Source organism: Fonsecaea pedrosoi (assembly GCF_000835455.1).
Source record: "Fonsecaea pedrosoi CBS 271.37 unplaced genomic scaffold supercont1.5, whole genome shotgun sequence".
NCBI classification, from domain to species: Eukaryota; Fungi; Ascomycota; class Eurotiomycetes; order Chaetothyriales; family Herpotrichiellaceae; genus Fonsecaea; species Fonsecaea pedrosoi.
The window spans coordinates 3,368,768-3,394,948 of NW_013550611.1; the positions used below are offsets into that span (position 1 = coordinate 3,368,768).

Sequence of the window (26,181 nt, forward strand, 5' to 3'; positions counted from 1 at the left end):
GTTGGTAGAGAGTGATCATTAACCAAAGGCCCCCTAAACAGGCAAACAAGTCATGTGCAGACGAGGCGAGTTTTTCACCTCTATACTTGTAAGTAATAGCCAGATGATTGTGGCTGCCCATGGTAATATCTGGTAATGTATCTGGCCTTGATTTTTTCGTCAGTTGGACTTGGACGTGGGGGCGGAGCAGGGCATCATGCGTCCATGCGTCTGCCGCACCACCGCGTCCCCATTCGTCATCTTCCTTATGCACAGCCTAGACCTACAGCCACTGGCAAGCGCAGCTGCCCCGGGTCAAGCTCATCCCATCTGCTTGCTTGTGGCATAGTTATGTGAGCTTACGGGGGCATCTCATGGGCCGGACCCTACGTTCCTGTCCTTTCAGAAGGGGGTAAACTGTTCCACCCTGACTCTTCGATTGTGATTGTGTGTTGTGTGAGCACTGAGTTGTGCGGCGGACGGCTAGACTCCCGCCAGTGCCAGTGGTCCAACTAAACCCGTCTGCGACGCACAGTCCAGAGTCCAGTCCAACTCAAGTTACGACTTGCAACCCGCAGCTACTCGTACTCTCTCCATCATTCCAACCTCACTTTCGACTCCTGCGAGACGCCGACACCAAACTTTCTCTTCCGTGACGGGCATCTCTTTGAGCTTCCCACCTCTCCTCCTTACGAAAACCTGACTCTGCATTCCAGACCTTTCTCGATGCAACAACCATAGATCCTCTTTCCCTTCCCACTCCCTTCTGAACGTCGATGACCTGGGGAGTCATCCCAAGCCCGAAGATGCATAAGATCAGCAACTTCACAGGCCAGGCCCGGCATGGCTGGGAACGGATGACTCCTGCAGCATTTGGCATGTCTAGATTCCACCAGGACATGTCGACGCCGCAACCACTGAGACGTCCACAAGGCTCGCCAGGAATTGTCTCCCCATCGGCATCCGAAGCCACCTCGGTCAACCTCTCCTTCAACGTGCCCTTTGCCTCGAGCCTTGCTGGCCCCAACCCCGACGAGATCCTCCACTCGAGCCCTGGCGCTGTCCAACGATGGACTTTTCCAGCGGGTACTCCAGAAGGCACACCTACACACAAACTGCCTGTTCACGTTCAAAACGAGGAGAGACTGCGGTCTTTGTGTGCATACATCAGTGACCAGAGCGGAGGGCATATACAAGCGACTGTAACGTCGTCGGAGCCAAAAGCTGGTCCAGCGCTACATCGAAAATCCCAAGGTCTAGTGACAAATGTCTGCATATCAGGAGACGGAGACCTGGTCTACAAAATGAGGTCTAAGATTCTGAACGAGACCCCAATTATGATGGTATGAAACATTCGAGTTCCCTTCAACCGACTGCTGGTAAGGGTTGCTGCTGACATGTACAAGCGCTCTGCTATCGTCGACATCGATCCGGCCTTGATCTTAGACGGGGCAGAAACCGGAATCCGCTCCAGTGTTCTTAGTCACATTGACCTTTGTGCCAAATATACCGGAACGGATATCTTCCTCCTCAAACCTCGTAACGCCGAATCGTCTGCTGCCAATGCCTCTTACGGCAACGGTGTTGATAGTGGGCTGGATCAGCGTTATCGAGTCAACATTTTTGGGGATATGGAGAGTGTGGAACACGCAAAGACCCGAGCATTGATGATGATTGACCAGATAGTAAGTCCTCCTGAATGGTCTCATCTGGACCTTGACTGACACATGTACAGCTCAAGCACAAGATCGACGTGATCAAACTCGAGGTGTCGATGCACACTTTGGTTTCAGGCCGTACCGGCAAAAACATCAAGATGATTGAGTCGGCTACAAAAACTGCAATTTATTTTCCCCCGCCATTTCCCGGCGTTTTTGGATACGTACCCCCTCATGCCACACGTCGAGCTGCGGATGAGGTCTTCATTACAGGAGAAACACAGGAACGGATCAACCAGGCAAAGCAGAAGCTGAAAGAGCTGGTCATGGGTATCAAACTCTACTCCAAAGACGCTGTGGTGTCTGCAAGCAAAATCGACAACATCCTACTCGATCGCCTCGACAAAGTTCGGAAAATCATGGAAACCAACGGTTCGCATGTCCTTTTTCCACAGCTTGGCAGCCAGCGTGGACTCGTCCGAGTTCAGGGAACTGAAGTACTTCATGTCGAGAGGACGGTGAAGGAGATTATGGCACTTGTATATCACCCGATCGTCCAGATCTATCTAGCACAAGCAGCTGACGATCGTTGAACAGGCTGGCCAGTTCTTCAGTGCCTCATGGTGGATCATGATGCCTGATCCCTCACAAGGCCCTACTCTCCGCTCTCCATCTCCCGAAGATATCCGGATCATGTTGAGCGACATTTGCACAAACTCTGGCGCGGAGATCAGCTTCGAAAAATTCACGTTCACGATCAACGGCTCTGATGATGCGGTTAAAGCGGCAATGATGGTCATCAACCAGATTCCATTCGTCAAGAGAACGCCATATCAAATGCGTGTCAAGATCGAGCTGGCAAACGAGCACAAAGAATTCGTAAGTGGCAAGAAGAACGGCAAGATAAACAAGATCATGGGCCAGAGTGTGTACCATTTCCCCAGCCGACCCCAACCCAAGTTAACCGTCATGGCAGGCAATGTTCAAATCATCTTTGATGGTTTCAACGAGTACAATTTTTACATCGACGTGGTTGGCACTCAGTACGAGGCTACCAAGAATGGCTTGGATCTTGTGGAGCAAGAGATGCCGGCGTCCATTTCGTTCCATGTTCCTGACCAGTACCACAAACGCATCATTGGCATTGGTGGTCAACACATCCAACGTATCATGAAGAAATACTCTGTTTTCGTGAAATTCTCCAATGCAATGGACCGCGGCGGAGTGGGTAAGGATGACGATGACATTAAAGTCGACAATGTTATATGCCGCACACCAGCACGCAATGCACAGAGCTTGGATCTGGTTAAGCAGGAGATTATGGATATGGTTGAGAAAGCAGTAAGCGAAGATGATTCCCTGAGTGATACGTCCATGTCCTTATCAGATGATTAAAATCTAGGACGCCGAGTTCGTCTCCGAGACCGTGGTTATCAATAGACTCTACCATCGCGAACTGATCGCCAGGCTACCCGAGATCGAGGAGTTGGAGAAGAAATGGAACTGCAAGATTGACTTCCCTAACACTGAACAAGCCAGTGATGTTGTCACCATTTCTGGTCCAGAATATCAAGTGCCACAAGCAGTTGACGCCTTCCTGGGGATGGTTCCAGAAAGTCACGAGATCGCTTTTCAAAAGTCGGACGAGCTGGATGCTTTCTTCAGCAGCCCGGAGTTTTTCAACGATCTCCGTCAGAAGTTTAGGGATCAGTACGAAGTAGACGTGCACGCGAACCCGGAATTCAGCAGTCTGCCAAAGTCAGCTACGGCGTCGGTTGAGCGAATTGTTGGTCCCTCAGAAGGACGACTGGTTCTCACATACACGCGGAACAATGCCGGTGGTCTCAAAGACGCTATTGACTACCTCATATCACAGCTGGTGCCACACGGGCTCGACGCCACTACTGTCAAGGGGGCAATTCCTCGTCCGAAGTCCGACTCGTTCGAGGACTCGCTTCCCTTCTTCGAGTCAAAACTCTTGCAGAATGCGCCGTCCCTTCACTCTACTGATTCGCCGACCCGATCGAGCTTTGCGGATGGAGAAAACACATCAGGGTCCTCCGAGCGGGCCTCTCTGTTTGACCGTCTCCGGAAGCCTGGTAGCATCTCGTCGTTCTCGTCGTTCATGAGCCGCAAAAATCAGAACAACTCTCCCGGAACATTCTTCAAGCATGCATCCTCGAACGCGAGTAAGGCATCTCTGATTTCCATGGAGAGTCGGGAGAGCGGATACAGAAACTTCTGGAACGACAGTGGCGTCAATCTTCCCGAGGAAGAAGTCTCCAGTTCTACACTCAGTGGTGGCTGGCCATCACGTTTTCGAGAAGACAAGTTCCCCTTTGGCACGGGTGGCAGCATCTCCGGAGACCGAACTCCCAAGCACGAGCCTCGCGCGAGCTTCGACTCGGGGAGGCCACCAACATCGCATTCTTTTTCGTCCTACCCGGCACCAATTGGGCCGCATCATCACAATCAGATCCTGAGCAGTGCGACCGGGCCTGCTAGCAATTTGAATCTTCCTTTACGCTAGGCTTTGGAGAAGTCTGAGTTGATCAGAAAAGTGAATGACCAATGATACCCCGACATCGATATGCAGTTATGATTATCTGCCATTATGTCTAGCGAGATACCCTTTCATGCTACGAAAAAAAGTCAAGAAGAGAAGGAGGAGGGCGCAGCCAGTTCTGGATTACCGCTTGTTATGGAACCCAAGCAATGAGTTGCATGTTTACTGTTTTCGAGAAGTTGGGCCTTACAAAAAGACGATTTCTTTTTTCTTCCGTGTCTGATAAACGCTCGTTAGGTCTCTTGTTTTCCAAGATACCCTGCGCGAATCATATACGTTGGCGGTGGTTGCAAATGATCCTGAATGAAGCCCTGCAGAGAATTTGCTACTGCTGCTTGGGTGGTGAAGTTTCAAACGAAATATATACCCAAGAAAGCTATCTAGAGTACAATTCAAATCCACATGACAGAGTAGCCCGTGACCAATGGATGTTGTATGCGTGTACAGGTGTCGAAGCAAGACTGGGTGGTAAAGGCGACCCTGGCAGCCTGGTGATCCCCTCACCCCTTACGTTAGTACGGATGAGGAGAAGTTATAGAGAATCACGTGCATCAGTTAAAGCGGCTCCCCAACGTTTCCCGTTTTCCCTGCGGCGCGACCCTTGCGGGCTCCCAAGTCGCGTCAAACCACTTTTGCTCACACTTCCTTCCCTGTTTGTCCTGCAAGCAAACATTGTTGTTGTTGCATCCTTCATTCCCTCTCCTCTGCCTCAGCTTGGTGAACATCCTCCGTTTCATGTCTCTCGTCGACATTGGCTTCCTGTCATGAAACTCCGCGGCGAACAAATAGGTGCCAAACATGGCAGATCTCAATGTCAAGGTTGGACAAAAGGTCGAGACTCAGGACGGCAAGCAAGGCACCGTCCGCTACATCGGGCAGATACATGTTGCCTCGGGGGAATGGTTAGGCCTCGAACTAGCCGATGACACTGGCAAGAACGATGGTTCCGTGAAAGGGGAGCGATATTTCAACTGCGCTCCAGGACATGGCATCTTCGTCCGCAAGGAGTCGGCTGTCAGGATCCTCAGCCAGCCAGCTGCCAGTGCAAAGGCCAATGGAATATCGACTTCCAATGGACCCGCAACGAAGCCGAGACCCTCGAGCATAGCTGCTGCGGACGTGGCAAGAAAGAGGCAGAGTTTGATGAGCGCCGGCTCCGCAACTACAACAGGCTCAAGGTCGATGAGGGTATCTGTAAGCCAAAACACCGTATGCCTGTAATTCCCACTAACTCCTTGTTGCCAGTCTCCGATCAAATCTCCTACGAAGCCTGCCCCATCCTCTGCTACTTCGTCCGCCTCTACCCCAAGAACGGGCACTCCAGCGACTACAGCGCGAACGTCCGATTCCAGTACGAAATCGAGGCTGAGTTTGGCCGGGAAATCTACAATGGCCCCGCCGGCTTCCGTACATAGGCCGAACGCCTCAGCAAGTAGGCAGTCAATAGGAGGTCCTGTCAAAACCCCAGCGACCAGACCTTCTTCGATGCAACCACGCTCTTCCATGGCCGCTTCTCGGTTGTCCATAAATCCCAAAGCTCCTCCTCGGCCTGAGAAAACCGAGCCTGTCGCCGAGAGCATTGGCGCGAAACAAGCACCCCCGGTTGTGGAAGAACAATCGGCGCCGACTCCTTCACCGGATGCTGAAGACGCTGAAGATCAAGAGCCATCAAGCATCGAAGCACGAATCTCAGCAACTGCCACCTCCCGATCACAGCCACCGGCTGGTTCACGGAATGGGTTCAGTTCTACTACGGAAGACAGATCGCGACAGGCACAAGTCATTAAAGCGCTGGAAACGAAAGTTCGGACATTGCAGAAGCAGAGGCAGGAGGACCAAGCTCAAATGCAAAGTGTACAGGAACTCCAAAGCCAAGCGACACGCTACGAAGGAATCATCCAGACTTTGCAGAAAAGACTCAAAACCAACCAGCAAGAAATTCAAGAACTCAAAGCCAAATATGAGGACGCAGAGGCTCGTGCTACTCAAGTGCCAGACCGTGGTGCCGAACACGACTCAGAACTAGAGCTTGCGACACTTGACAAGGAGATGGCCGAAGAGCGTGCTGACATGTTTGAGAGTGAACTGGAGGCATTGAAGCTCAAGCACGAGGAGTTGGAGCTGGAAGCCGAAATTCTGAGAGAGGAGAACCGGGAGTTGGCTTCAATCATGAGCCCTGAAGAGAAGGCAAGTGCAGGCTGGCTTCAGATGGAACGAGAGACGGAGAGGTTACGCCAGGCACTGGTCATGCTCAGGGACGTGACACAGCAAAATGAGGGCGACTTGAGGAACGAAATCAAGGAGCTCCATGAAACTATAGATGAGCTCGGCCAGACAGCTTCGAAGTATGACGAGGTTGCGGCGAAGCTCAGCCGGGCGGAAGAAACAAACCAGCACCTCCGAGAACAGCTGGAGGCTGCGGAGGCGAACGACGAAATCTTGGATACCCTAGGCCAAGAGCGTGACCAGAATCGAAACTTGATCGAACAGTTGAAGAGACAAGTTCAGGATCTCGAGGAACACATCCAAGTGGCGGACGAGCTCGAGGCATTCCACGTGGAAGAAGAGAAGCGTTTGCATTATCAGTTGGATGAAAGCGAAGCCATGCTGCACGACAGACATCGACAAGCTGCCGAGCAGGAAAAGACAATCGAAGACATGGAATATACACTAACCAAATTCCGGGATGTCGTGCAGAGTCTTCAGAGTGATATCGACGAACTCCGGCGTTCACGCGAGATTAGTGAACTCGAGGCGAATGAGATGAGCAGCAAGTCCAGAGCGATGATGGATCTCAACCTCAAGTTACAGAACTCGGCCGCAAAAAGTCAATTGAAGGCCATCGACCTCGAGCTTGGTAAGATGCGCGCTGAGCAAGCTAGTTTACATCTGGAAATCGTACAGCACTTCGTCCCAGACACCTTTGACGTCGACAAGAAACCGATCTTGGCTCTTTTGTGTTTCAAAAGAATCCGGTCTAAGGCACAGTTGTGCAAAGTCATCCTGGCGGATCGAATGCGTGATAGGGCAGAGTTGCATGAGAATCCCATGGCAGTGTTTGCCGTCATGGAGAGGTTGAGCCTCATTTCAAATCTATGTGAGCGGTTCGTGCAACACCTATCGACATGTTCAACAGACGACTTCATGAGATACGCTGGTGCCCCGTTTGAGCTAGAGCCTGTGGAGCAGGCAATGACTAGCTGGGTGGAGGCGTTGCGCCGCGATGAACTTGGTCATGAAGGTGCCGAATATCTCCAACGCATGGCTGATATTTTGGTCGACATGTCTGAGAAGTTTGTCCCTGACACGCACGAAACTAAAGCAATGGAGATGAATTCATCGATCTCGATGATTGAGAACTACACAGATAACATTGCCAGTCGAGCACAGATTTTGAGCAAAGCAGTGCAAGCCAAGCTAGGGGCGCCGAACGATGGCGACGAGGAGTCGATACTGTTTGAGAAGAAAATGGACCAGCTTGGTATCAAAGCTCGAACGATCAAATATGTTTCTGGCAAGGTTATGCATGCAATCAGCGATCTCTGGGCACGCTCAATGTGCCTGGGCGAGGCTATGTGGAGTAAATTCGTTGAAGCTGAGTTGTGCGCCGAAGCACTGTCTCACTTGACCCAAAGAGTTGGGGAATCCGTGTTCGAGGAACTCAACAAGATGGAGATGGATGAAGCACTCTCATACTCGAAAATTATCACGCTTATGACCGCGGCCGCATCTGGAGCGCAACAACAGAATGAGCCACAAGGAGCTTGCCCAGATGATGTCTTCGAGATTCTGTTGAAGCAATTACAGGTCCTGCAAGGGAAGATCGATGACTTGAATGCGAAGTCTGCAGACATATCTTGCGCTATCGAATTCGAGAAATTGCCTGCGCCCTGGACGGCTCGCGCTCGTGAAGTCAAGGCACAAAAGGCTTTGTCACAAGACCTGCAGGAGGAGATGAGTCGCTTGAAATTGAAAATCCAAGAACAGACCATCAGGATCAGTGAAAAAGACAAAGAACTTGAAGAGCAGCAAGTCAAGGTCGAATTACTAGAATCGAGAGCCAAGGAGACCAAGGCCAAGGATGAAGGGGTAAAAGAAATGAAAGAAGAGATCACCAGGCTTCGCGCAGAGAATGCGGCAGCTGTTGAAAACGTCCAGCGGCTTGAGACGGAATACCAGACGCTCCTCGAGTCCCAGGAGAGTCAAAAGATGGAGCTCGAGGCAATCAAACATAAGGGAATGGCAGACGGACAAGGCCTACCACTTGGGCCTGCAGACGAGTCGGCGACGCTGCGTCTAAAAGCGGAGGTTGATCAACTCAAGCTGGAGATCATCAGTCTGCAAGCAGCAATACGCTTCCTGAAGTCCGAGAATCGACGACTCATGGTACCTGTTGGCGACTTGGCACAAAAAGCTGTCGAGCATGAATGGCTTGATCCCAACCATCTCAAGGGACCTTCAAACAAGGACGCCAGGACTCAACAACTGCGTGCCGGTTCGAAGGAGGTGTTTGCGAGCTTGATGGACATGGCCAAGACAGCAAAGCCTGTCAGACTCAAGCGATCTACTACTACCACTCAAGATACCACTGGGAAGACGTCGTACTGGCGAGCACAAACAGATACCACATTGTACCAAGTGCTCCAGCGGAGAGAGGAACTGGAGCGATGGAATGAAATGAAGGATGACTTGCTTAGGAGAGCGAGGATCGTGGCTCAGTCGGGCTATATCCTCAAGCCAAAAGCGCCGACACCGAAATACCGTCCAGCTTCTAAAGTTGGCGTCTTCAAGGTGGCCGATATGGAAGATGCAAACCCGGAGTTTGGGGTGCGAGTTGATGGGATCTGTATAGTATGACGAGAAGGTCTATTTTCGTGGCTGGGGCCATTAAGCAGCATGCCCCTTTGTGAATGTAATTTACAAGGCTGCTAGTCAGTCTCTTGAGAATATCATTTACTCGATACTCCCGATGTGATCTCGGCATTTCCCTCACAGGTCGTCTACAATTCTGAAAGAGGCAACGGCGAGCGAGGATGAACTATTGAGAGTCAGGTAGCCTCGAGCATCAGCCAACGTCTTATTTCAATTGAGAAAGTGTGGCGCGCAGAGCGCATTGACTAGTTCCGAAGACCGATAGACCCTGATCAGACACTGAGTTACCAGGATGAGACTAAGAAATGTCTATGATGACGATACACGGAAATAATGCGGGTTTGTTTAATTTAGGTGACGAGTGTAGACTGACTGTTCTGGGGCTGGGGCTTATGGCGAGGGTACAGTGAGCGAATATGTACCTCGTACGGGACAATTGACTCAGTACCGAGTACAGTTCTCCGTAGGTGCCGCCTGAGTATTATATGATTACCACAGAATTATGGATGCCTTTGTGTTCTGGGTTGCTAATGAGTGGCGGCCGCGAAGCCGACTGCGATAGATTCGACGCCGTTGTTTCTATAGCCGCGGTCGCCCTAGTCGGTTGGCTCTCGCTTTCCCGATCTTTTGTCCTCTTCCCCAGAATTTGTCGTCGCGTAGTCGTGTGACTGGAGGAAGTGTACCTCGTACGGGGTCGAGGGAACCATAGAAGCGCCTTCTCTGTGAAGTATTGTCCTTGTATATTCCCCTCCTTTTTTGCTTTCATTTCTTCCATGTGTCACACCTTGCTTGGCACTCGAGCCATGTTTTTGGATTGCTGGTTGCGGAAGGTAGGTTTTGAAAAGCTTAGGACCCTTGCTTGGGAGGATTGGCATGGATGAGATGAGAGGTCGATCGCGGAGTGGGCAAAGGTCGAGGGATAGGCCAAGTGTGGCTGTGTAAGTTAGTGCAATGATGCTGAGTGATGTGATGGGTTGACGGTCAATTGCGGGTGGGGAGCAGACCTTCTTGTCCTTCGCATCACAAACGTATCGCAGTTCCTTCTCTCACCACGCACCGAATTTCCATCTCGGAGTTGTAGCTTGACCATCTGCTTCTTCCCCCTCCCCGCCACAGTTCACTTGTACCCGCCCATCCCTACCGAACAGCAAAATCTCTCGTCCGCTGCGCCTTAACCTTCGCCAAGCAGACTTGGCGGATACAGCAGAAGGAGACAAAGAGGCATCAAAGCTTCCTGCATCGTTTCCCACGAGGGCCGTCATCTGGCTCAGGAGCTCCTTTCTCCTCTGTTTGCCCCCGCTACAAGCCACTGCTTTGACAGGGCCTTTTTCTTTTCTGCTCAGCGCTGTCTTGGTGGTAGACAATTCCTGCCCCCAGGATATCGAATGGGTACGTGCATGTGCTATATTACACCAGCTCCCTTCCCACCGCAGCACATACCTTCCCATGTCTGGTATTTCCTCCCGTTGCTTTGATCGCATTCACCCTTCCGCACCAGAAAACCCAGTAAAGTATTGGCTGACTTGGAATTGTCGCCTGCTATGGCGGCGTTGCGCAAGACATCTATAGCTGCGAGCACTCTCCGCAAGAAATTCGCCCAAACCGCGCATCCCTCCCGCGACGACATCCTTAACATGCCTGAAGACGGCGGCCTCAACGGCCGCGCTGACCCCAACGAAAGAACCGGTCTTCTTTCGCGAATTACTACCACCGACTCAGGGACACCATTTCACAAACATGAGAACGTCTGGATCAAATACCCTTTCCTGGTGCTACACTTGACCTGGGAGATTCTCAAGACCAACTACGTCAATGTCTTGTTGGTGTTTGTGCCCGTGGGCATCCTGGCGGGTGTGTTGAACTGGGCGCCCTCGCTTCAGTTCATTTTCAATTTCATTGCCATCATCCCTCTGGCGTCCCTCCTCGCCTTCGCCACGGAAGAGCTGGCTATTCCTTTAGGACAGACAATTGGAGGACTTCTCAATGCGACTTTCGGAAATGCCGTCGAACTGATCGTAAGCATACACGATAACATGAAAATCCGCGGCAGGTGCTAATGCTGGAAACAGGTGAGCATCATTGCTCTTCAAAAGAACGAGATCCGCATTGTCCAAGCTAGCATGCTGGGCAGTATCTTGTCCAACATCCTCCTCGTCCTGGGATGCTGCTTTTTCGTTGGCGGCTTGAGGTATCCCGAACAGAGCTTCAACTCGACTGTGGCATCGACCATGTCGTCGCTCATGACGGTTGCCACCTCATCACTGATCATCCCCGCCACCTTGTACGCTGTCATGTCCAACAACAAGGCACAAGATGATAACATCATGATTCTGTCGCGCGGCACGTCGATCATTCTGCTGCTCATCTACGTGGCCTACCTGTACTTCCAGCTCAAATCGCATGCCAACCTTTTTGACGATTCCGAAGCGCAAGAACAAGAGGGCGAGGAACCCCAGCTTTTGGGACCTTGGGCGGCAGGTATTGTTTTGGTGCTCATCACCCTCCTTGTCGCTATCTGCGCCGAATACTTGGTCGATAGCATTGACGCTATCGTGGAAGAAGCGCATATTAGCAAGACCTTCATCGGTCTGATTCTGATCCCCATTGTTGGAAACGCTGCCGAGCATGTCACGGCTGTGATAGTTGCGTGGAAGAACAAGATGGACCTGGCTATTGGAGTCGCCATTGGCTCCAGTCTACAGATTGCCATCTTTGTCACACCTTTCCTGGTCGTTTTGGGCTGGATCATGGACAGACCCATGACGCTGCACTTTGAGACCTTTGAGACTGTAAGCTTCTTCTTGGCTTCACTGGTCGTGGTACTCTTGATCCAAGATGGAAAGTCCAACTACCTCGAAGGATTACTCTGCCTGGGCATGTATTTCATCATTGCTTTGGCCTTTTACGTCTTGCCGGACGATGCGGGCACCGGCCTCAACTTGGGGAAGCTCTTCGGAGGCAGTGGTGGTGCGTGAAAAATGTTCAAGGAATCTCCAAGTGTGGGATTGGAAGAGGAGGATACTCCAACCTTCGTGCTCAATTTCTTTTCTATATTGTATTTTCATTTGTCGAAAGCTTTTTCTACGGCTTGTCGCAAAAGGTTGTGGGTTGAGTGTGAACAGAGCAACAGCAAAAGAGCGAAAAAGAACGGTCGTCATATTCGATTCTCTTCGGGTTTGCCCCAGCAAGCATCCCCTAAACAACAGGGAATGATCAGATGGCGTTGGATGGAATGGACACAAGTCAATGCTCCTCTCGACTTGGTGGTGCTCGCGATACCCAGGTTTTCCACAAAATTTATTAGGTTCGGCTTTCGGGAGTGTAGGGACTCAGCGTTTCATATGTAGATGGAATAGCTTGAAATCATCACAGAATGATGAATAAAAACTTGAGAAACACAGTTGTGCATTCTGCTCCGTTGATTTATCAAGCTGTGTCGATCTAGAGACAAAACGCGGAGCATCATGTGATTGAGTAAAGCGGCAACTAGAGATGATCAGAAGGGGAAACTGCCCTTGGCTGCGGATTGAGCTTCCACATCCGCTCCAGGAACATTGATCTCAGAACAGCCTCTCCAAAACTCTGAATCATCGTCTCAGACGCATTTCACGCAATAGCAAAATGCCGCCTCGACTATCCCTCTTCACGGCCCGATCGGTGCCATTCAGGACAAAGCCCACAGTTCCGCAGAAAAGATTTGCTCCTGCTCCCAGTCTGCAGCATCGCGCAGCCAGCGATGATGCAACGTCCAAGAACCAGTCGCCCAAAACAACGCCACTTCATCCGCAGGCAAAAGGTCCCACCATGGACCAGCTGCCTCATGTGACGGAAGAAGCAGTCGCAGTTGACAAGGCGATGGGGAACACGCCTCCAGATGTGGAACAGGGGACGCCGGTGCAGGAGGTAGGTGGCAGACGCTCGCCCATATAAATTGCTTGAGTTACCAGGCAGTACAGTTATGGGTTCTAGATATGACGGTGGCTGACATATCGGTGGTGCAGATCCTAAAGCGCGACAAAGACGCTCAAGACAAAGCGCCTCGAATCATGAAACAAGAGCTGCAGTCGGAGTCGAACAGCAGCAATAACAAGTCACCTTCGGGCACCCGCTCTTTTTCAACCGCTGCCAGGAGGAACACCGCGGAGATGGAGATGGTGTCGAGCTTGGGAGGATCAGGGGATCATTTGGTGCAGTTCCAGGACACAAGAGTCGTCGGCCTGGAGTATCCGGATGCCGGCTTCGGTCACAAGTTTGGGCTGCCAGATCTGAAGCCGTTGGGCAAAGCGGTGAATTTCAAGAGAAGATATGATCCGGTGGTGGAGCAGGTGACGAGAAGTCTGATGAGGGACGGCAAATTGAGTCGTGCGCAGAAGGTAAGCGTTACTCCGTTGTCCTTGTCCCGATTCAAGATGTGCTAAAAGGTTTTGAATACAGAACATGCAATTCATCCTTGACGCGCTTCGAACCTCGTCAGCGCCTCCGACCAACAAGGACCTCATCAGTCCTTTGCCCCTGCAATCTCTTCCCCTATCTCCTGTCGCTTATCTCACAGCTATAATCGACTCTGTTGCCCCTCTCGTCAAGATTCGCCAGCAAAGAGGTCTATTGGGTGGTGGCGCTTCCATGCCGATTCCCGTTCCCCTACGCCTGCGTCAGCGGAGAAGGACGGCTATTCAATGGATATTAACCGCCGCGGAGGGGAGAAGGGAAGACAAGCTGGCGGAACGAGTCGCCAAGGAACTGCTGGGGGTTGCGGAAGGGAGGAGCTCTGCGTGGGAGAAGCGGGCAAGGATTCACAAATTGGCAATCAGTGCAAGGGCGAATGTGAAGATTGCGGCAAGTGGGAGGAGGACGAGGACGAAGGCCATCAGAGGGAAGTGATTACGATCTACAGACTTGAACCATGTGCTGGTCTCCTTCAGCACACGCGCACACGCGCGCACACCAAAAACAAAAAACAAAAAGGAAAAAAACCAACGAGCAAAAACTTAGTCATGAAGCAGCTCAACTCTGGTTCATGATAAGTGAAACTCGCCCTTTCGGGTTGGTTTTCTTCGTCCGATTATACTACGAATTCTATAAGTTGAGATCGGAGGAGAGAGGGAGGAGGGTTCGGGGGTTCGAATCGAGGACCTGCTGCCTGCTAACCCGATGTTAGTTTGACCTGACAGATCCCAGATATGTGAGTGGCGTGATCGAAGTGAGGCTCGAATCTGAGATCCTGTTGTCGCCCTAGTTCGGGTGCTAGATCCAACTGCGACAGGACCTCAGATACTCGGGAGGTTCGTGGGGTTCGATTTCGCCCTTTGTCGTGGGAAAGGGGGTCTTTGTGTGACAGAATTTGGGGAGAAAAAACTTATAAAGGGTTGAATTTTCGGTGGTATTGTGGAGCTTCACATGGCATGGTCACATGGGTGTGGGTGGTTGGTGGTGTTGTTGTTTGGACCGCACCCTGCTGGTGGTGGCGGTGGTGAATTGGTGAGTGGTGGGCGCGAGGCGCAGAGATTCACAGAGAGAGTCACAGAGACGGGGAGAGAGAGAGAGAGGTTTGTTCACCGAGGACCGAGTACACCACACACTACGCACATATATCTACGTACATGCACGCATACGCATACACACAGCGTGGAGGAGAGAGAAACGATTCCCCCTTTTTGGCTCCAGTAGTGGACGCCGTGTTGAGATATTATCTCATGTATTACATATAGCTGAATCAAAAGTTTGGGGTTTGGGGTTTGGGGTTTCGAGTTATGCAGTCTCAAATATTTTGTTCGCTCTACCGAGTACTATATGTATTTCTTTCCCGATACTCACGTCCTCTTGTGCGGTGCGGAAACAAGCAAGTCCCCTTTAATTGTTGACGGCTTCGCAAGAAAAAGAGTCCTGTGTGATTGGGAGACGCAGGATCTCGAGTCTCCGTGTGGCGTCTTTTCCGCCCATGACCATCTCTCCAGATAGAGGAGTGTTTGCTTTGCAGCGACAGACTCGAATGTGGCTCGAGTCTCGAATGACCACAAAGTGTATCGTCCTCGTCCTCCTTCCTCGCCTTCAACCTTCATCCTTCATACTACCGTTAGTTGACCAGTTTCCCCCTCTCTCTATCAACCTTTAACAACATGGCCAACACGATTCTGCCGTCGCCAAGCACCGGAGAACATTCGTGCAATTCTCACCGTTCCTGAGAGTCTGCTCCCGTTGCCGTTCACCGGGTCGTCGCCAACAGTCCCTCGGCCAACTTCTGCTTGACCTGTCCCAAGCTCTCGTCAGATGTGTCGAGGGCACCCTGCGAAAAACATCGTCCTGAAAACCCTGCGTAGGAAATAATCTTGGACAGCCCTTGACATGTTTGTGTGTTGGTGGTTGGGGGGGAGATGGATGGATTGTTTTTCTGCCCCCCTTTTGGATGTTCAGCCTCGTCACAGTAGGAAGAGCAAGTAGCTTTGCTGTGGTGCTGGGTCTTGGCAGTCGGCTCCACTTTACTCATCGTATCAGACACTCAGATACTCCCACCTACGAGGACCTCGCCTCTCCTCTGCAGTGCGCTGAGCTACAAGTCACCATTGTCGTCGATAGCTCTGCTCTTCAAGTCATGGTGAGTGGGACAACGAGTATAGTATCATTCTAGTGCTCTGGCAGCTCGAATACGCTTCGAGCGAAACCGGCCCTGGGAGACACCCAATTCCTCGTTTCCCGCACAGTATTTCTACACAAACAGTTCTGCAAGCTTACCGGCGGGTACGGTGGTGAGTTCGGCATGCAAAAATTGTCCTGCCTTGGTACTGTCGAGGGGTTCTTTCCTTCAGGATACAGCATGTTTGAGGATGGCGACAGCCAGAGAATGAACATTCGAACTGGCATAGCGAAAAGGAGGGCCGACCAGCTGAACCAGTCCGAGGCCATTGCTGCATCCTATCCATCTTTGAAACGACCTGGCAAGGTTCTGGCAGGGTATATTATGGTCGGGTTCTCGTTCGGCAACTTAATGACTGGTTGCCTGTGACATCCTGAGGTATTGCGGATTGCTATCTTTCACCCAACACGGCATCCCGAGCGGCGAGTGGTGAGTGTACTGACATACCCGACTGGTTGAGTCATTATTTAAGCGGGAAAGAGTCCTCCAGCGACATTACGAAATGTTGAGTTCCTCATAAGATACTAGCTCTCGGGTCAAATCTCGTCAGATATTTCCTAGCAAGAAGTGCATTTTCAAGTGAGGGCGAGGATCTCTGCTATGAAGGTTGTACGGAAGGGGTTGGCGTTGTGGTGGAAGCAACAGCGCATCTGCCCGTCAACAGCCTCGTGGTGCAAGTCTCGGGTGATCAGGATGGATAGGGGGAGGTCGAGGGTGCTGTCTAAGGTTGCTAGCTTGAGGCTCGGTGTCTGAGACGTCGACGATGTTCAGCAGATCACCTCAGAGATTGATGGATGGGAGGGCAGGGGCGGGAACGTGACATTTTCTATCTGTCGCTCTAGCATTGGAAGAGATACAAGGACAGAACCACTTCAAGGACATTGAGTCTGATTGATGGGATACTTGTAACTGGTGCACAAGGTGGTGGTGGTGGTTTCAGCAAAGCCTGCGGCCTTCAAGCGAGCGCAGTCTGGTGCGTAGGAAACCTCATAACTGCAGTTTAGGTACATAGCCAGTGAGATTTAGGCTACGGTTTAACTAGCGGTGCCTGACTAACCATTAATATTAGGTACCAATATTTCTAGTGCAGGTGCCTCTAGGCTTAGCTAGCTTAACCTCCTCGGTAAATCCACTTGCAACCCTCACTCTTTACTCACACTTAGGAAGCATCTTTCCATATCTTGCGCCTTTCTTCACCTTGTCTGCTTGAACTGTAGATGAGAATCTGCATCAAAACTTCATGTCCCACACTGTTGATCGGGTACCATGGCGACGACTGCATCGACTCCACAGACACCTGTCGCATGCTCTCTGTATCGGCGGACCAAGGTGAAAAGCTGCAACAATCAAACCATTTCATACCACTTTTTGCTAACTTGAAGCCCGCAGATGCGCTGTATAGGAGTCCACAGTCCCCGTACGTCCCAAGGCTCCAGAATCCGTCGAAATTGAGTCCTCAATGCCCCTCGAAAGGGACAACAGCAGCCACCAATCTCATCGCTCACTTCGGAGGATTTGCACCAGCGGCAGATCTGGATTAGAGCTTGAGATTCGACCAACTCCATACGCAACCCGCCTGCAGTCGACCCAGCATCGTCTCTGGCATATTCCCACGAAGCCTCTCTTCCAGAGACAGACGAGTGTATCCTGCAAGCAGCTCATGGCACAACAAATGCGAATCGCCCAGTTTGCCGTCTCATCGAGCCTTGAATGTCTTTGGCTCGAGTACGCCCCAAAAACCGTTATCAAAGCCCTGGCACAGCCTGGATCGGATGAAAACGCCGTCGCTGCTGGGGGATCGCCCAGTAGAACCCCGCCAATCTGTCCAACAACTCTTCAGTGGAGCTCATTGAATTGTAAGCGTCAATATATGTATGTGCCCTGTGGGGGAGACACACTGATCAACGCATTGCATTCCCGGGAGAAGATCCTGTGCTATATGCCTGGTATTGGCAACGAAGACCTCAGGAACTTGCTGAAGATGCCGACACACAGGCTGTCACTCACTGATTGTGCAGGTTTCATGGCATCTCAGTTTATATCGGAAAGTGCCAGTACCCGCCAACAACTTTTCCGACCCATCTCGGGCTTCATCAGGGTCATTGGCGGGCCTCTAGCAGAGGATAAACATACTTCGTGGAACAAATTGCCGGTCTCTGCACTCCTCTATGCCTACCCTCCCCCCCGCAAACATGTTTGGACTCGCAAGTGTTCCTCCGCCTCCAAGATTCCTGAATCAATGGGTCTCGAAGTATTCTATCGAGGCGAGCCGAACTTTATTGCCCAATCGACTACCCAGAAGAAGTGCTAGAGAGAAGACGAACGGAGATACCAAAGAGACTGGCCTTGTTGAGGTGCGTTGACTAGCTTTGGTAGGCGACTATGTCTCATCATTTCCCTGTGGCCCGCATGCCTCCATCTATCAGAGAAGATAGCACCATCAGTCCAGCGGCTGCCTTGCTAGAGACTCGCCAATGCCAACACGTGTGGTCCGTGTCCTCGACAAGGTCGATTTTCATACTGTGGCAACAAGCAGGTCGAAGGGCTCCTGGCCGGTGGTGTAAACCATCTGGTGCTATGGATATGTAGCAAGTGGTAGCATCGCTGGGAGACATGCACAGGCCCCTTACGGTCTGGGGTCAATGATGGGGTCTCCACGGAGAAATCCATCTAACCATTCGAATATGGACGTTTTCAAAACCAGAGCCGTGGATTTCGACGCTCAAATTACCGGCCTCTGCACCACTACTTTGGGGGCAGCAGGTATATTCTTGAAAAGCAAAATCAGCTCTTGACACCCGTACGACATCTCAACAAACCCCTGGCTGAATTGCCAGAGCATCCCTGGTGAAGTCTTTGGAAGCAGCCAATATCTGTTCTCGATGTGTCAAGGTTATAACACCACCGAAACTCGAAAACATCAACGTGGCCGCTTCAGGTATGCGCGACGGCATGCTGCTTTCTCTACCAAATATAAGCTTGCGAGCTACTCGGCTCCACCCTTCCAACCCCGACAAAATGCCTAGAATCCGTTGAACAAATGGCAACGTTCTTAAGACCAATGGCTGCTGCGAACAACGCTGCTCCTCGCTTCTATGGCAACTCAATATTGCGGTTGCTCAAAAAGCCCCGCTGAACACCGAGCACTACGGCGTACTCGGTAGGCGACCAATTATGGACAGAAGAGCATGAGAGAGTCGTACCGAGTCGTCCAAAAGCCCGATTGTGTCGATCTCGGAAAGAAATCGAGGTTCGGATGGAAACCATTGACGATTTACCCGAAGTCGATGGATTGCAAGGTTTTTCGCGGGCCTGCCCACAACTCTCTGTTAGTTGCTCCATTCTCGAACCTAGCTGGGGGCCTTTTGAGATAGAATGCAAGGTACCCAGGTACAGCAGGCCTCTTACTCGGTGAGATGGCAAGTATGGACTCTGAAATTTACAGCTCATGAGGTCACTTCAACAATGTATGATCTATCAAAGCACCAGAGCTGTGGGTATGATTGGCGAACATCCCTCGATGTATTCCCCAGGTTTACTCCGTAGGGCGGAGCTCAACAGTTCACCAATCAGAGACATTACTCGAGGGACGCGAATCTGGACCAACCAAGGGATCCGGATGCAACGGACAGAGGAGTGCCCACCGCGCACTAATAGCAAAAATGTCAACTGCTGTCAGCGAGATTGGTGCAAGCCATGCAATTCCAGCTTTCCAAGGTATACTGCACAGTGACAGGACACCTTCTCGACTTCTGAATGGTTGGATCAACGAAACCTTTTGTGGCTGGGCTCTCAGCGGATGCGAGAAAAAGCTGATCTTACCAAACCACATAAAGACACTGAATGATCCTGGACCAGTACAAGGATCAGAGCCCACATGTTACCCATCTTGTCTTGGCTGCAACCTCGCTTCAACTTCTTTCCTCTTCATCATTGGGATGCCGTCAATGCGGTATCCAAAGACCGCTGCATCGTCCACTCACAACAGGAGATCGACTCGCAGCCTGCATTGCAGCTGTCAGATAGAGCTCAGTTGAACCTGGTCTCACAGCTGATCGCCAGTGTCTTGTACCTTTTACAGATCTTGCTTTCCAGCCCCTTGCGATCCTAGACGCTCCCAACCTGGTGGTCTGCAAGGGTCAAGAGGTGCAGTACTTTCAGCTTGGCTATTACGACCATTCCTGCACGTCACACCCACACCCAAGCCCCAGGATTCGACGATCCAGAGCCAGACTCTAATCTCCAACTGGCTACTAACTTAAGCTCGGAACGGTCATCCGGCATTCGCTGGACTCTTTTTCTCGCAACTCTATTGTTCTCGTCACTATCCACAGCCTCCATCCCTCGCATGGCAGTTGGAAGTTATGCTTCTGACTTTCTCTCTAGGGAGGACTCTCTGTCGTTCCCAGAACCGGACATCCGACACTTGACAGGTGCACATTGGGACAAGGACAGCCGGCAAGATATGCTGAAACTTCTGTACCATCCCTCTAGCCCCGACTTTGACAGGCAATCAATTTCTCGATCTTGACCTGACCTGCCAGGGTACGAGTATGTGTGAGCCTCGCCACTCCATGGTGGGCCTGGCTAATGGGTTGCCGGGACTTGGGACCGCCCTTCCGTGCCGGTGCGCGACGACGGGTTGGACCAGAATCAAAACTCTGAACAAAAAGCCTAACAGGAACGAACCAGGCGCATCGGTAGGTACGAGTTACTCATACATGGAGAGCCAAGTCCCACTGGGCCCATATCTGGGCCTGTATAGCATTAATCCAACTTCTCATGGCTCGACGGCACGAACACGCCGTATTTCCGAGTTGACAGGTCGTGCGCTCCACCCCTCCCTCCCTCATGAGGACGAACGGAGAAAGCAAACAGTCCTGAACTCTGAATCGATCCCTTGCGAACCAGGCATCCGAACCTTTATTCCCAGTCGCCACTGGCTGGACTCGTCTGCGGTCCTTCGCTAGCCCACAACTGACATCTTGGACTTGGACTCTTCTGGTGCGAGCTTGTTCTACAGCCCTCGCCACGGATCGAAGTGGCAAGCAATTCTCCGGACCCATGAAAATATTACCAAAGCCAGGGCAACTGGGTTGTGGTGCTACAGAAAGGTGCGAGTGTCGTCTATATATCGGGTGTTTGACACCCTTGGGTGTTCGGATAGGTCTACACCTTTCTCTGAGGTTACCTTTGCACGGCGACCTGCAGCACTTTCAAACATGTTGGAATCCAAGGATGCCGTCCTCGTGGCTACAAGCCTTGTGCTTGCTGTTTCCACCATCGTCTCTGTGACGATCGAGTTGGAGAGGCAATTGGCGACCGTTGGGCGGTTGACCGCCAGCAAATGTGAGTGCTTTGCAGGAAAGTTGGCGAATGATTCGAAGGCGTTGGCTGACCTCTCGCAGGGTTTTTGGTTCTGAGTGCGGTACGATGGACCCATTTCGCAGTTTCAGGCCCTCACTCATCACGGTGCAGTTCTTCGCTCTGCTGATGACCTCTATTGTCTGTGCAGGTAAGACACTAAGCTAAAGCTTCGTGGTTGTCATACTGATATGTGCTTCAGCCGCGGCCAAAGGGCTTGGAGCTTCCATCACTCCTGTCGAGTTCCTAACCAGAGAAACTCTGCAAAAAGTCAGTCTCCACCTTTCCCAACGCTGTTCTGTCTGTAACGACTGCTGACGCCAAAATAGCTCATCGTTGCAGCCCTTCCCCCTTATTTCCTGTGCAACATGTTCGTCAAACATGCATGGTTGACGTTCTACTACGGCCTGGCACAGACTCGTGCCCAGAGATATTTTATCCACTTGATGCAGTTTTCTGCCTTTACCTTTGGCCTCAGTTCTGTGTTCGTCATATTGCTGCAATGCATCCCACTGAGCTACGCCTGGCGTCAATACCAAGATCCGACTGGCGAGCTCGAGAAGGGGAAGTGCATCAACTTGTTATCCTACTTCTATTTCAATGCCAGCTTCATGATTGCCAATGATGTGGTCATGTACCTGATACCGATGGTATTGCTGTGGAAGGTCGAAACACTTCGTGAACACCGGTGGAGCCTATATGCGTTGTTCGCTGTCTGTTTCGTGTATGTGGTAACGCTCTCGTTTCCAGGGAACTCCTTTGCTAACACCTGACTTCAGTGTCATCTTGGCTAGCATCTTTCGACTCGTCGCCGTCTACGAAATTGATACTTCGCCCAACAGGGTCTCAGGTATGCTCTCCTCGCATCCCTTCTCACCCTTTCACATAGGGTCTAGATCACCGCAAGCTTGCTAACATGCCATGTCAACTTACAGAAAACTACGCTCTGGTCTTCATCTGGGCGGGCGTTGAAAACCACATCGGCATCTGCGCCGCCTGTGCGGGTGCACTCAAGGCGCGAGTGTGCATGACTTATCGAAGAGTCAAGATGCTTTCCGTCGACCTGCGCAACAAGTCGTGGCTTGCATCCGTATCGGCACCTGGTTCCGCATCGACATCGACGGGCTCACGAACAGACACTGCTACTCGAAGCCAGATCACAGAGGAGCGAACCCTCTACGAGCGGACAAGCAGTCTACCGTCGTTGCACTTGGCTGGACCCATCTCGTTCGACAAAGGGCCCACAGGCACAGTCACGGAGCTGGTCGACATCCGACAGCCCAAGTCGGCGTATTCTTCGGCCTCACATTCGCGAGCAACGTCTGAGGACAGTCAAACTTCAACACTCCAACAAAAGTAAGCAACAAGAGTTCCGCGGTCGGGGCCACAAGTGGATGTCAAGCACTGGTCTTCTTGGGTGATGCTGGTAATGCGGATTGGTCACACTTGTCCGCAGCAGTATCTTCCATCCCATCCTGTGGTACCTCAACCCCTGCTCCGCCAAAAAAAAACCAAAATCGGTGAACGAGTTTGACGGCTTAACTGACGACGGCTGTTACTGATACTATCACGAAAATGAGAAACAATATCAACGAAAAGTCGAATGCAAGGTGTTTATGACTAATGTATGTGGCTACGAAGGTTGGGTTGGATTGAGAGGCATCTCTGAATGAATGATTCGAACGGATGGCAAAATGTCAAATGGGACTTGAAGGGCAATGATTTGGCGTCCTGCTCTTCCACGGGTCGGTCATGGAGTGGTCTGGTGTTGATGATGATGATGGCGACGGTGATGGAGTTACGATCACGGCTATTGCCATGGCTATGGCTGCCACTTACCTATACCTCAAGGCGAAGACTGGGGTTGGCATTGGATTTGATCAGCTAGCGATCATGTACTCTGGAGATATTGGGATAGTACCACAGTAGCCGGGAAGTGTGCCAGTCACTCGTACGTAGGATGTTACTTTACATCTCGGCTGTCCCTACCGATGTGACAGCGGCAGCGACGTGTTTTAATGAACGATATTCGACCTGCACTCTATCCCGTCCCCATCCCTAATCCCCGACCCCTCACACAACGACTTGGTAAATCGCATATTCTACCTTCTCAACTCCCCCAGGCCCAAGAATCAGCGCGACCTTGGCGACCAGCACGGCAAAGTTCATCCACCAGTACTCCCTGCTGGAGGTGTTGCACCAGAGCACCTCGGTGCCGTATAGCGCCGAAGGCATCCCTTCTTCTTCATTGGTGGGAGGACCAGCCGCGGTTTTGGCTGCGTCTGCGTCTGCATCTGTGTCCGGGGCCGGGGCAACAGCGCCGTCCAAGGCGCCCATGATGGGCCCGGTGAGCTTATCGTACCCGACGCCGTGGAACTTGAACAGCGTAGTCGACCCCGTCGTCGGGTCCGGCTCCGTCTGCGCAATGACCCGCAGGTCGACCTCGATGGTCAGGTCGTCGACGTGTCGTGTGAAGTAGTCACCGCCGCCGGGAATCACGGTGGCGATCTTCTCGCCCGCCGGCGTCGTCAGTTCCCCCGAGGGCGTTTCGACCCAGCTGATCCGGCCGCGAGGGGTCGCGCCGGCGTCGAGCACCGCGGTCGTCGTCAGGGTGAGGTTGAGGACGTGGTTCAGCGTCGGTGGCGAGGTGGTAGTATTCATGGCTGGGAGCGGATCTGATTGGCTTTTTTTTGTTTTGCGTCCCGGACTGAACCGAGTATATGGTATGGGTGTTGTTTTGAAAATGACGAGAAGTCGTGATGTCGTGTTCCCTGGGGTTTGTATTGGGTCCTTTGTCCTGGTTCTACCGAACTCACCTGTGATTATATTGAGAGAGAGAAGACAGGATGACAGACAGGCCTCGCTCATCGTGCTTTCAACGGTAGTTTATACAACGCATAGCACGGGTCTCACATTTAGCCAGTAGTGACAACTGGCCATTGTCCTGGGAATATTTCCCCCGGAGAAGGTAACAGTCTATCCTACCGTGTCGGGGGCACACTTAGAGAAACCAACGAGGTTTACGTGCGAATCGTGTTGCTGACTGCATGTGAGGTATGTATTTATATACGCCACCCCGTCCTGGAGGGTTTAGTCATGCACACCGCCCCGAGCTAGGTAGATAGCGGGCACATCAGTGAGGAACGTGTATCTTCTCTGGCGATTAGCCTTTCGTATATGTATGGCTTATGGAACAACGGAGTATCAGAACATATGAACTCGGAGGAGAGTTGCAAGTGGGCAACTTATGTTTTTCTGTTGGGCTGAGTGAGCGAGTCGGCCTATAGTTTCTCCAGCCCTTTTCATGCGGGTTGGGTTTCGGTTGCCACTTTGGCCCGGGGCTCAGGTGGCTGTTTGTGTGCTGAGAACTTCTCCTCCCTCTCCCGTGGGCTATTTGTGACAAGGGAATACCAAAACCCCATTCTGATTCCTCTGTCATGAGGTAGAAACGACAACAACACAGCACACGTGTTCGATCTGTCCAGAGCTCTTTCAAACCTGTCAACTAGGAGAGAGATACAGAACGAAAGCGCCACTTAGCGTCTCGACTCAAATGCTCTGAGAATTCCACGTGCGTCTTTTGATGACACTATGCGGCAGCACCACCATCTATGGGAACTACGGCGCCTGTGATGAAAGACGCGTCGTCGCTGAGCAAGAATGCAAACAACTTGGCCACCTCGTCCGGCTTGCCTTTTCTCCTCAGCGGCAAGTTGGTGTATGTGCTCGTGGTCTGGCTCGAACCTGACGAGCGAGGACCTGACAGGAGTTTCTCCAGCATGGGGGTATCGATCGGACCGCTAATTGGAAGTCAGCTTGAAATCCCCCCCGGGGGGCAAGGACGATTGAGATATGTTACTACTCACGGCGCGACAGCATTGATCCTGATCCCTTGCGAACCAACCTCCTTCGCCACCGTCTTGGTCAATCCGACAATGGCGTGCTTCGCACAGACGTATGCCCCCAGCCCCGGCCGACCAAACGTGCCTGACAGGGAAGAGGCGTTGACGATACTGCCGCCGCTCTTCATGACCCGGATCTGCGCCCGGACGCAGTACATGGTGCCCGACAACGTGACGGCAATGACCTTGTCCCAAGTTTCGTTCTTCAGGTCTTTGACGTCGTTGAATCCACCGTCAATGGCGGCCAGGTTCGCCGCGGCATCCAAGCCGCCAAAGTGTGCCACTGTCGAATTGATCCAGTTATCCACCGCATCACTCGAGGCGACGTTGAGAACGGTGCCCACGACCTCGACTCCCTGGCCTTGGAATTCTTGCACGACCTTGTTGAGAGCGGCTTCGTTCAGATCCGCCAATGCCAATCTGGCGCCCCTCTCTGCTAAGAGTTTTGCTAGTGTGAGGGCGATGCCAGACGCCGCCCCCGTGATGGCAACTGCTTTGCCCTTGAAAGACATTATTTTGGTGATAGAGAGAAAAGGAAACCGTGGACCTTTGCGTCGTGTCGTTTCACCCAGAAACAGGAGTAAAACTCGTGTGTTTTTTTTTATGTGATACCCGCCCCAACCCGCGGCAGGATGCCGAATGCTTTCCGTCTCCGAGAACTGTGGCTGCTGCGTGCCCACCCTTTGCTCCGCGTTTGCCGTTTCCCCAGTCAGAGTATTGAGCCATACTCCGGACCGTTGGGCGGGGAAATAAGGTTAGGAGACAGGTTTTGCTCCCAAATATGATACCCGAGGATTGTTGTTCGTCGTTGTGAGCCAAAACTTCGCGGTCTACGTCTCTACACAGACACACACACACACACACACACACACACACATATCCTTTTGGAGTCATGAGAATACTTCCCGCCTTTGAGTTACCAAATGAAGCGTAGCTCAATGAACAAGGCATGCATAACTTGGCGTTATTGTCTACCCTGGAACGAAGATGGCGAGTGCTTTCATTCCAATCAGTACCTGGCCCGGTATACACCTACCTATATTCAGGCAGACCCCTCACCTTCAGAAGCCTCGCGAGATATTTCTTCCGACAACGGGGGTCAAACTATGACGCCGGAGAAGTCATAGCTGAAGACAGACGCCACGTCGATTACTTTTGGCCGGGAGGAATTCGCAAATGGAGAATGCCAAAAAGAACGGTTGAGCAGGA

General features: G+C 51.8%; 8 protein-coding genes across 8 annotated transcripts; 6 read left to right on the forward strand and 2 right to left on the reverse strand.

The window, feature by feature from the left end:
• Nucleotides 1-785: 785 nt before the first annotated feature.
• Nucleotides 786-4,167, forward strand: Z517_08695 (uncharacterized protein; the record flags this gene model as incomplete). The annotated part of the gene is made up of 6 exons (XM_013427210.1): nt 786-1,322; nt 1,386-1,664; nt 1,715-2,176; nt 2,235-2,562; nt 2,614-2,978; nt 3,040-4,167. The coding sequence occupies 6 exons, from the start codon at nt 786-788 to the stop codon at nt 4,165-4,167; spliced, it is 3,099 nt and encodes a 1,032-aa protein (XP_013282664.1).
• Nucleotides 4,168-5,001: 834 nt separating this feature from the next.
• On the forward strand, nt 5,002-9,060 carry Z517_08696 (uncharacterized protein; the record flags this gene model as incomplete). Its single annotated transcript, XM_013427211.1, has 2 exons — nt 5,002-5,397; nt 5,449-9,060. 2 exons carry the CDS (start codon nt 5,002-5,004, stop codon nt 9,058-9,060), a joined length of 4,008 nt encoding a protein of 1,335 aa, XP_013282665.1.
• Nucleotides 9,061-10,616: 1,556 nt separating this feature from the next.
• On the forward strand, nt 10,617-12,050 carry Z517_08697 (calcium/proton exchanger; the record flags this gene model as incomplete). Its single annotated transcript, XM_013427212.1, has 2 exons — nt 10,617-11,090; nt 11,145-12,050. 2 exons carry the CDS (start codon nt 10,617-10,619, stop codon nt 12,048-12,050), a joined length of 1,380 nt encoding a protein of 459 aa, XP_013282666.1.
• A 646-nt stretch (nt 12,051-12,696) lies between these two features.
• Z517_08698 (uncharacterized protein) lies at nt 12,697-13,956 on the forward strand (the record flags this gene model as incomplete). Its single annotated transcript, XM_013427213.1, has 3 exons — nt 12,697-12,978; nt 13,077-13,448; nt 13,510-13,956. The coding sequence occupies 3 exons, from the start codon at nt 12,697-12,699 to the stop codon at nt 13,954-13,956; spliced, it is 1,101 nt and encodes a 366-aa protein (XP_013282667.1).
• A 3,209-nt stretch (nt 13,957-17,165) lies between these two features.
• Nucleotides 17,166-18,017, forward strand: Z517_08699 (uncharacterized protein; the record flags this gene model as incomplete). The annotated part of the gene is made up of 1 exon (XM_013427214.1): nt 17,166-18,017. The coding sequence occupies one exon, from the start codon at nt 17,166-17,168 to the stop codon at nt 18,015-18,017; it is 852 nt and encodes a 283-aa protein (XP_013282668.1).
• Nucleotides 18,018-21,438: 3,421 nt separating this feature from the next.
• Z517_08700 (uncharacterized protein) lies at nt 21,439-22,430 on the forward strand (the record flags this gene model as incomplete). Its single annotated transcript, XM_013427215.1, has 3 exons — nt 21,439-21,794; nt 21,850-21,920; nt 22,006-22,430. 3 exons carry the CDS (start codon nt 21,439-21,441, stop codon nt 22,428-22,430), a joined length of 852 nt encoding a protein of 283 aa, XP_013282669.1.
• A 713-nt stretch (nt 22,431-23,143) lies between these two features.
• Z517_08701 (uncharacterized protein) lies at nt 23,144-23,731 on the reverse strand (the record flags this gene model as incomplete). Its single annotated transcript, XM_013427216.1, has 1 exon — nt 23,144-23,731. One exon carries the CDS (start codon nt 23,729-23,731, stop codon nt 23,144-23,146), a length of 588 nt encoding a protein of 195 aa, XP_013282670.1.
• A 928-nt stretch (nt 23,732-24,659) lies between these two features.
• Z517_08702 (uncharacterized protein) lies at nt 24,660-25,484 on the reverse strand (the record flags this gene model as incomplete). The annotated part of the gene is made up of 2 exons (XM_013427217.1): nt 24,660-24,870; nt 24,937-25,484. The coding sequence occupies 2 exons, from the start codon at nt 25,482-25,484 to the stop codon at nt 24,660-24,662; spliced, it is 759 nt and encodes a 252-aa protein (XP_013282671.1).
• Between the last annotated feature and the right edge of the window lie 697 nt (nt 25,485-26,181).